Genomic DNA, 9,845 nt, shown 5'->3' with positions numbered 1-9,845 from the left:
AAGTTTTTAAGCATGCCACTTTTTGTGTTTTTCAGATACATTATTCTACATGTGGAATTTACATTTACCAAGCAAAACATAGGAATTGTTTCGGGAAAGACTTCAGCTTTCATAATTTTTAAAAATGTTCCCATAGTAATTGTTGTGATTTCTTTTTTTGTTTTTGTTTTTCTGAGATGGAGTCTCTGTCTCCCAGGATGGAGTGCAGTGGCGCAATCTCGGCTTACTGCAACCTCTGCCTCAGCCTCCTGCATAGCTGGGGTTGCAGGTGCACGCCACCATACCCAGCTAATTTTTTGTATTTTTCAGTAGAGACGGTGTTTCACCATGTTGGCCAGGCTGGTCTCGAACACCTGACCTCAAATGATCCACCCATCTGAGCATCCCAGAGTGCTGGGATTACAGGCTTGAGCCACCGTGCCTTGGGATTGGGTGGGATGGGAACGGGAACAGAAAATTGCTACTTTTTTTTTTTTGAGACAGAGTCTCACTCTGTCACCCAGGCTGGAGTGCAGTGGCATGGTCTCGGCTCATTGCAACTTCCGCCTCCCAGGTTCAAGCGATTCTGCTGCCTCAGCCTCCCGATTAGCTGGGACTACAGGCGTGTGCCACCACACTCAGCTAATTTTTTTGTATTTTTAGTGGAGACAGGGTTTCACTATGATGGCCAGGCTGGTCTCGAACTCCTGACCTCGTGATCCGCCTGCCTCGGCCTCCCAAAGTGCTGGGATTGCGGGCGTGAGCCACCGCGCCCGGCAAAAAATTGCTTCGTTTTGCTGATTACATTTTGTGTTATTAGGGTGGGTTTTTAAATTATTTTTGTCACATAAGATGACAAAAATATATTAATGACAAAATGTTTAATATATTATTTTTGTCATATTAAATGACAAAATGTTTAATGTTTTTAATTTTAAAAGGAGTGGCAATATACCAGCTAAATGGTGATTTGGGCCCGGTGCAGTGCCTCACTCCTGTAATCCCAACACTTCAGGAGGTCGAGGCGGGCAGATTGCTCGAGCCCAGGAATTCGAGACCAGCCTGGGCACCAAGACAAAATCCTATCTCTACAAAAAATACAAAACTTAACTGAGCATTGTGGCGTACGCCTGTAGTCCCAGCTACTCTGGAGGCTGAAGTAGGAGGATCACTTGAGCCTGGGATATTGCAGTAAGCCAAGATCATGCCACTGCACTCCAACCTGGGTGACAGATGGAGACCCTGTCTCAAAAAAAGATGACGTGAACTAGCATGAGGAATGGAAAAATAACCAACTTGAAAGACTCATGGAAAATAAAACCAGTATTAACTTTTTCATTCTGTTCATTCCCACTGACCTATCATGGAAAATAGAACCAGTATTAACTTTTTCATTCTGTTCATTCCCACTGACCTACCTGAAGTCAGCCTCTCCACCAGAACATTGCAATAACCTCAGACTGGTTTTTGTGAACAAAGGAAAGAATAAAAGTTACTGGAGAAAAGCCCTCTCCAGTGTTAACATAATAGAATTGCTGTTTTGGGCTTGTTAGCAGGGTCTCTGTAAGATTATTTCTTACAAAATAATTACTGCCTTTGTCTCCCTAAAATGTTTATTTGAGGCATTTTTTTTTCTTTTTTGAAAGTTCAGATATTTCTGAGTAGATGCAATTTCTTTTTGTTTTTGTTTTTTGAGATGGAGTCTTGCTCTGTCACCCAGACTGGAGTGTGATGGCATGGTCTCGGCTTACTGCAACCTCCGCTCTGCCTCCTGAGTTCAAGTGATTCTCCTGCCTCAGCCTCCCAAGTAGCTGGGATTACAGGCATGTGCCACCACGCCTGGGTAATTTTTGCATTTTTAGTAGAGACAGGGTTTCACTATGTTGACCAGGCCGGTCTCGAACTCCTGACCTCGTGATCCACCCTCGGCCTCCCAAAGTGCTGGGGTTACAGGCATAAGCCACCGCGCCTGGCCATCTAATTTTTGTATGTTTAGTAGAGTTTTCACCATGTTGGTCAGGCTGGTCTCGAACTCCTGACCTCAAGTGATCCGCCCACCTCGGCCTCACAAAGTGCTGGGGTTACAGGCATGACCCACTGCACCCAGCCATTCCAGGTGTTTTATAAGCATTTATTCTTTACAAATCATCCTACGAAGGAAGTACTATGAACCCAGATCAGATTTTAAGCCCAGGCTACTGTCTTCTAGTTAATTCACTTTTGGTCTTTAAAACCAAGAATTCTCTAAGTAAAATATTTTAGGATTTTCTAAACTCGTAGGTTGGTGAGGGATTGTCCATAAATATTACAAAACAGCTGCATTAAAACGTTCTTTAAAAAGTGATGGGAGGCCAGGTGAGGTGGTTCACGCCTGTAATCCCAACACTTTGGGCTGAAATGGGTGGATCCTTTGAGCCCAGGAATTCGAGATCAGCCTGAGCCACATGGCAAAACTCCCTCTCTATAAAAAATACAAAAATTAGCCGAGCATAGTGCTGCGTGCCTGCAGTCCCAGCTACTAGGAAGGCTGAGGTGAGAGGATAGCTTGAGCCTGGGAGGTCAAAGCTACAGTGAGCAGAGTAAGCCACTGCACTCAAGTCTGGGCAACAGAGCAAGACCCTGTCTCCAAAAAAGTAAAAAGTGATGGTGATGTATTTAAAAATAAACTTGTATACATGATTTTTACAATCAACAAATGCAGCTATAATCGTCAGTTATTGGGATTATGTGCAAACCATGTTACTCCTAGACACCCTAGCCCTTTGCATTCTCTTATTCAGTCATTCCCATGTATCTTAGTCAACTTAAATTCATATACAAAAGGCAGAAATTGCCCTCTTATAACCCATACCTTTTCCCAGCTTTTCATTTGATGCTGAACTTTTCTTGCCTTTCATAATTACAAGGCTCAATTTTTTTCATTGTGAATTTCAACCTTTTTGTTTTCAGTTTATAACTCCTAAACCTTCCCAACTGTCAGTAAGTTCTGGCCAAGCACAGTAGCAGACACTGTAATCCCAACACTTTGGGAGGCTGAGATGGGAGAATTGCTTGAGCCCGAGAGTTGAGACCAGCCTAGACCAACATAGTGAGACCCCATCTTAAAAAAAATGCCAGGCAAATTCGCCAGGCATGGTGGTGCCCAACTACTCCAAGGCTAAGGTAGGACCTATAGAGCCTGAAAGGCCACAGTGAGCCACAAATGTGCCACTGCACTCCAGCGTGACAGTGACAGATTGTCTAAAAAAAAAATTTCCATACCTCCTAGAGTGTTCTGAGAGGTTCAAAAAACAAAATTTATGCTATCTTGGACTTTCACTCGATTAACTTTAGTTTGAAGTCAAGTCAATTTTGAACTATTCTTTTATACTCAAGGCCATAGTCTATACTGTCCAAAAGAACTTTCTGCAGTGGTAATGTTTTACATCTTTGTTGTTCAATAAACTAGCCACACGTTGCTGTTGAGTACTAAATGTGACTAGTGTAACAAGAAGCACATTACCTGGCTAGTTACCCCTACTAGACAGAACATTTGCCGTGAGCTCTTACTATCCTCCAACTTCGATCCTCTGCCTAACCCAGCCTGCTATACACAAGCCTAGCATATCTTGTTTCTTATCTTGCAAAATCTTATAGACCCTTCTAAGCTGCTCAATGTTTATGAATTCACTCAACATTTGAAATTGACTAGAAAACAATATAGTATTTTCCCTTCATATATATATGTTTATATAGATAAATATATATATAAACTTGTTAGAAAAGTTTGAGGTGGGACTACACTAAACATGGAATTCTATTTATAAGTAAAAACGACAAAAGGTTTGTGTAAGAATATCACTATTTATTTTCCCTCAGGTAATCTTCCTATGGCTTCAACATTTTCTCTTCAAAATCAGAAGAAAAATATCCCAAAGTTTAGAACTGGATCACTTGGCCCTTTCTCTTCTTATCTCCTCCCAGTTCAAAATGCTTGCATCTCTTAATGGCCAGCATCCTCTTGGATCTGCAGTTAGGCTCAACACATTCCAGCCTTAGCACAATCTTCTTTGTGGTCTTAGCCTTCTTCCGGAAAATTGGCTTTGTCTGCCCACCATAGCCACTCTGCTTCCGATCATAGCGCCTCTTTCCCTGGGCATACAAAGAATCCTTGCCCTTCTTATACTGTGTCACTTTGTGAGGCTGATGCTTGCCACACTTCTTACAGAAGGTTCTTCGGGTTTTAGGCACGTTGACCATCTTTGCAGCAGGGCTGTTGTCTATATGATGAAAACTATAGTAAAATATTTAAGATAGCAGACATTAAACATTCCGAAAAGTGAAAGTGCTATACAAGTAGATATACGAAAACCGTATAAATATATAAACCCACCACATACTCATTTTCCATATGAATAAATGCACATACAAGTGCATACCTTTTTTAAACACTTCGTTTACATTACTGGAGGACTAATTTTTTTGTCAACCTAAAGAACTGAGGCAAGGCCGGGCGCGGTGGCTCATGCCTGTAATCCCAGCACTTTGGGAGGCCGAGGTGAGTGGATCTCCTGAGGTCAGGAGTTCGAGACCAGCCTGACCAACGTGGAGAAACCCCCGTCTCTACTAAAAATACAAAATTAGACGGGCGTGGTGGTACATGCCTGTAATCCCAGCTACTCGGGAGGCTGAGGCAAGAGAATCGCTTGAACGCGGGGCGCGGAGGTTGCGGTGAGCCAAGATCGCACCATTGCACTCCAGGCTGGGCAACAAGAGCGGAATTCCGCCTCAAAAACAAAAACAAAAAAAAACACAACTGGGGCAAAATTCATAAGTAGAGTGTTTATTTGGGCCAAGTTTGAGGACTGCAACCCGGAGCACAGATGCAAATTGCCGTGAATAGCAGCAGTTGCAAGCGGGTTTTTAGAGGAAAAAATGGCAGTTCCTAAGTTGTTTACCAAGAATTTACATTAAAATAACACAAGCGATTGGCTGGCTATACATCGTTCTTTTTATGACAAATTCCAGGAGCACGGACATAATGGGTGAAGCAGCTAGTCAGGAATAAAATGCCAGGCATGAAGTGGGGAGGTGTCCGAAGTCTCATACTCCTGTCTCTCTGGGCCCAGCAAATTTTGCACACCTCAAAGAACTCACAATGCTACGAGCCATTTTTCTATTCTCATATAGAACAAGATTCACGAAAATCAAGAGCAGCAGCTTTAGGAGGCCCAATACAGTCAGTTTTCTGTACGAAATGGGTTTAATTTATTGTGGCTGCCCCAAAAGAAATGTGCGGTTCATCTAATTTTCTTCCGCAGAAAAAGAAGAGTTTCTTTGACTCTCTTTCCCCCACCCACCTCCTCCATTTTCCAACTCTAGAGAATGGCTGGGGCAGTGCGCGACGTCGTAGCTACGGTTACGACCCGCCCCGTTCCTTCTCCGAGAACCACATCAGCGTGGTATCACTTTTCCCCTCCGAAGCACGGTCACCCGTCAGCAGCCTAGAGGGCTGACGTGTCTTTATCAAGCCGGCGCGCCTCGCGATCCTATAGCCGCCATGCCTGAAGGGAGAAGCCTGCTCTCGAACTAAGGCCGACGAGGGCCGTGGGTCTCGCCTTCCCTTTCCTAAGAAGGCCTAGTCCTACCCCGGATTCTGAGCAACGGAGGCTCCTATTGGAACCGCTACAGTTCCGTTCTTAGCTTACCGAGAAACGGCGTCCGACACCCTCGCGTAGCGCAGCTCTCGCCTAACAGGAAAGGGAAGAGAGAAGCGGAAGTAGGAACTGCCCCTGAGCGACAGTACTGCGAACCAATAGGCAGCCGGTCACGGCAGCCAGGCGCCTTCGGTCGAGTCTGGAAAGCACCAACCAACGGTCTAAGGGGCGGGCCGGAGGGGTGTGGGCCGGAGGGCCGCGGTGTTCCGCGGGCCAGTTGCGGGTTGTCAGAACTGTCGCCACCGGAGTGGGGCGATGCTGCGTCGCTCAGTCCTGGCCGTCTAGGGCCCACGTAAGGATGAGAACGCAGAGGACGCAGGGCCGCTGGAGGCGCAGGTAACGAAGCTAGGGTGCGGTGGGGCAGCTGCTGGGTTTCTTCCGGGACCCGTGGTGCTGAATGGAGAGGACCGAGACGAAGCCGAGCCGCGGCTCCTAGCGGCGGCGCCGATGCCCGAGCTGTAGCTGCCAGGCGAGGATGTGTGGAGCGCAGGCGGCGCGGGGTAGCTGAGAGGTCTCGGGCCTCAGGACCCCCGGGGTCCGGGATGAGTTAGCGAGGGCAGCCGCGGGGGCCAGTTCCGACCGTGACAGGCCAAGGCGACGGCCGCCGCCCGCCCGCCCCATCCGTGCAGAAGCAGCTACTCCTTTCCGCGCCCGCCCGCCCGCGCTCCCGGCCCTGGAGACCATGAGGTTCCGCATCTACAAACGGAAGGTGCTAATCCTGACGCTCGTGGTGGCCGCCTGCGGCTTCGTCCTCTGGAGCAGCAATGGGCGACAAAGGAAGAACGAGGCCCTCGCCCCGCCGTTGGTGGACGCCGAACCCGTGCGGGGTGCCGGCAGCCGTGGCGGGGACCACCCCTCTGTGGCTGTGGGCATCCGCAGGGTCTCCAACGAGTCGGCGGCTCCGCTGGTCCCGGCGGCCCCTCAGCCCGAGGCGGACAACCTGACGCTGCGGTACCGGTCCCTGGTATACCAGCTGAACTTTGATCAGACGCTGAGGAATGTAGATAAGACTGGCAACTGGGCCCCCCGGGAGCTGGTGCTGGTGGTCCAGGTGCATAACCGGCCCGAATACCTCAGACTGCTGCTGGACTCACTTCGAAAAGCCCAGGGAATTGACAACGTCCTCGTCATCTTTAGCCACGACTTCTGGTCGACCGAGATCAATCAGCTGATCGCCGGAGTGGATTTCTGTCCGGTTCTGCAGGTGTTCTTTCCTTTCAGCATTCAGTTGTACCCTAATGAGTTTCCAGGCAGTGACCCTAGAGATTGTCCCAGAGACCTGTCGAAGAATGCCGCTTTGAAATTGGGGTGCATCAATGCTGAGTATCCCGACTCCTTCGGCCATTATAGAGAGGCCAAATTCTCCCAGACCAAACATCACTGGTGGTGGAAGCTGCATTTTGTGTGGGAAAGAGTCAAAATTCTTCGAGATTATGCTGGCCTTATACTTTTCCTAGAAGAAGATCACTACTTAGCCCCAGACTTTTACCATGTCTTCAAAAAGATGTGGAAACTGAAGCAGCAAGAGTGCCCTGAATGTGATGTTGTCTCCCTGGGGACCTATACTGCCAGTCGCAGTTTCTATGGCATGGCTGACAAGGTAGATGTGAAAACTTGGAAATCCACAGAGCACAATATGGGTCTAGCCTTGACCCGGAATGCCTATCAGAAGCTGATCGAGTGCACAGACACTTTCTGTACTTATGATGATTATAACTGGGACTGGACTCTTCAATACTTGACTGTATCTTGTCTTCCAAAATTCTGGAAAGTGCTGGTTCCTCAAGTTCCTAGGATTTTTCATGCTGGAGACTGTGGTATGCATCACAAGAAAACCTGTAGACCATCCACCCAGAGTGCCCAAATTGAGTCACTCTTAAATAATAACAAACAATATATGTTTCCAGAAACTCTAACTATCAGTGAGAAGTTTACTATGGTAGCCATTTCTCCACCTAGAAAAAATGGAGGGTGGGGAGATATTAGGGACCATGAACTCTGTAAAAGTTATAGAAGACTGCAGTGAAAATCACAATTACAGAAGCAAAAGTGACAGTCTTCTATTTTTGATATTTGTCCAAACAGGACATACAATTGAATAAAAGAGTTTAGGAACTGGTTTCTGCTTTAATACAAAAACAAAATCTTGTAAAAGGTGTCCAAATACATAGTAATCTTTTCCAATTATGTCTGATTAAGATTTAAAACTGAAGGTTTCATTTTGGGAGTAGGTTTTTAAAGCTCAATCTGTATCTGCTAAAACTGATTATTGTTGATTGATAGAAGAGGGGAAATTTGATTTAAATTGCATCTATTAATCTTTTTATCTGAAACTTTGTACACTTTTCCACTTTTAAAACCTATTTTAAGTACAGCAAAATTTATTTAAAACTGTCAAAGCAGTAAAAAGTATTACCATGAAATGGTTAGGGTATTAATGGAACAAACCCAGTTTCACTCTATTGACACACTTACTAGGAAGAGATTGCTTCACTGGTTTAATAATTAAAAAGTTATGTTTATTAAAACACCCTGTCAGAACAGTCATTTTCAGTATTAGATTCCTGTACTGTTGTGTTTTGAGTGTGCTTTGGAACCTTCATAGAAGACACTTTCTTTTGGAATGTATTTGATTAAGAAAGTTTAAACATTGTTTTCACCTCAATGTAGAAATACAGTGGTTTTTTTTTTTTTTTTTTTCTTTTAGTGCTGACAAAATAAAATACTCATTTTTGCATAAAAAGGTTCCTAATCCTTTTGCAGAATAAGTTTTGTTTACTCTTTATAGCAAATTTAGTGAAGGCATTCTACAAGTTTTGAGTTAGCATTATATTTTAATATTTATTATTGCCACATTGTATAATTGAGTTTGAAATAAAACCCAGCTCATGACAATGCATTCCCTGTGCAAGAAACTGTTTGGCTTTCAAATTACCCAGGCATAGATAATGAACAATAAAATGTTGCTGTGTAAGGTAAATACAGCCTAAATTGTTTTTGAAAGCCAGAAATGGTACAAAGTTCAGTCATGCCAAAGTGAAATACTTTCTAGTGCCGGCTTTAACTTAAATCATACTTTTTAAAAGGACAGATACAGAAAATTATAGGAAACAGGCTTAAATTTTGCTCCATATTTAATGTAGAAGTTTCCCTTAATTTGTAATTGCATTCAACCAAAAATTTCTCATAAAAGACTAATTTCTGTGTAAAGATATTATTAGGGGCTGGGTGTGGTGGCTCATGTCTGTAATCTCAGCACTCTGGGAGTCTGAGGCAGGCAGATTGCTTGAACTCAGGAGTTTGAGACCAGCCTGGGCAACATGGCAAAAACCCATTGCTACCAAAAATACAAAAAATTAGCCTGGTGTAGTGGTGCATCTGTAGTCCCAGCTACTTGAGAGGCTGAGGTGGGAGGATCCTTTGAGTTTGGGAGGCGGAGGTTGCAGTGAGCCTAGAGCATGCCACTGCACTCCAGTCTGGGCAACAGAGTGAGCCTCCATCTCAAAAAAAAAAAAGTTACTTCAACTTACAACTATTTTGAGACGGAGTCTGGCTCTGTCGCCCGGGCTGGAGTGCAGTGGCCGGATCTCAGCTCACTGCAAGCTCCGCCCCCCGGGTTTACGCCATTCTCCTGCCTCAGCCTCCCGAGTAGCTGGGACTACAGGCGCCCGCCGCCTCGCCCGGCTAGTTTTTTGTATTTTTTAGTAGAGACGGGGTTTCACCGTGTTCGCCAGGATGGTCTCGATCTCCTGAACTCGTGATCCGCCCGTCTCGGCCTCCCAAAGTGCTGGGATTACAGGCTTGAGCCACCGCGCCCGGCGAACTTACAACTAGTAAATGGTAGTCTCAAAATTATTGCATCAATTTAAGATTCATAGTGGTTTAAGAGCACATATGCTCATCCAAGGTGAGGTAAATGGTTCTCTTGCTTTACGAGCTACCTTTAGACTTACCCTCACAGCCCAATCTGGTGCAAGATTTGGGGGGGGTTAAATAAGGGTGAATCAGGAGGCTTTTTACCTATTTCTGGTACTCTGACCTGACATCACTAGTTCAAAGAACTAAAAACTTAGGTTATTTCCAGGACAGAGCTAAGAAGGCCAGAGTCTGAAGTAGCAGCTGTTTTTGAAACAAATAGATCAGTTCCTGGCTTTGGGGGTTAGTGATTAG

At 45.3% G+C, this 9,845-nt stretch overlaps 2 protein-coding genes across 2 annotated transcripts; one reads left to right on the top strand and one right to left on the bottom strand.

The window, feature by feature from the left end:
• Positions 1-3,802: 3,802 nt before the first annotated feature.
• On the bottom strand, positions 3,803-5,773 carry RPL36AL (ribosomal protein L36a like). The gene is made up of 2 exons (XM_003901765.3): positions 5,667-5,773; positions 3,803-4,252 (listed from the first exon to the last, which is right to left on the bottom strand). Exon 2 carries the CDS (start codon positions 4,216-4,218, stop codon positions 3,898-3,900), a length of 321 nt encoding a protein of 106 aa, XP_003901814.1. The 5' UTR covers positions 4,219-4,252; positions 5,667-5,773; the 3' UTR covers positions 3,803-3,897.
• A 117-nt stretch (positions 5,774-5,890) lies between these two features.
• MGAT2 (alpha-1,6-mannosyl-glycoprotein 2-beta-N-acetylglucosaminyltransferase) lies at positions 5,891-8,651 on the top strand. The gene has a single exon (XM_003901762.4). The coding sequence runs from the start codon at positions 6,358-6,360 to the stop codon at positions 7,699-7,701; it is 1,344 nt and encodes a 447-aa protein (XP_003901811.1). The 5' UTR covers positions 5,891-6,357; the 3' UTR covers positions 7,702-8,651.
• The last annotated feature ends 1,194 nt before the right edge of the window (positions 8,652-9,845 follow it).

Source organism: Papio anubis, chromosome 7 (assembly GCF_008728515.1).
Source record: "Papio anubis isolate 15944 chromosome 7, Panubis1.0, whole genome shotgun sequence".
Lineage (NCBI taxonomy): Eukaryota > Metazoa > Chordata > Mammalia > Primates > Cercopithecidae > Papio > Papio anubis.
The sequence above is the reverse complement of the archived record's forward strand: the minus strand, read 5'-3'. Positions and strand labels throughout refer to the sequence as shown.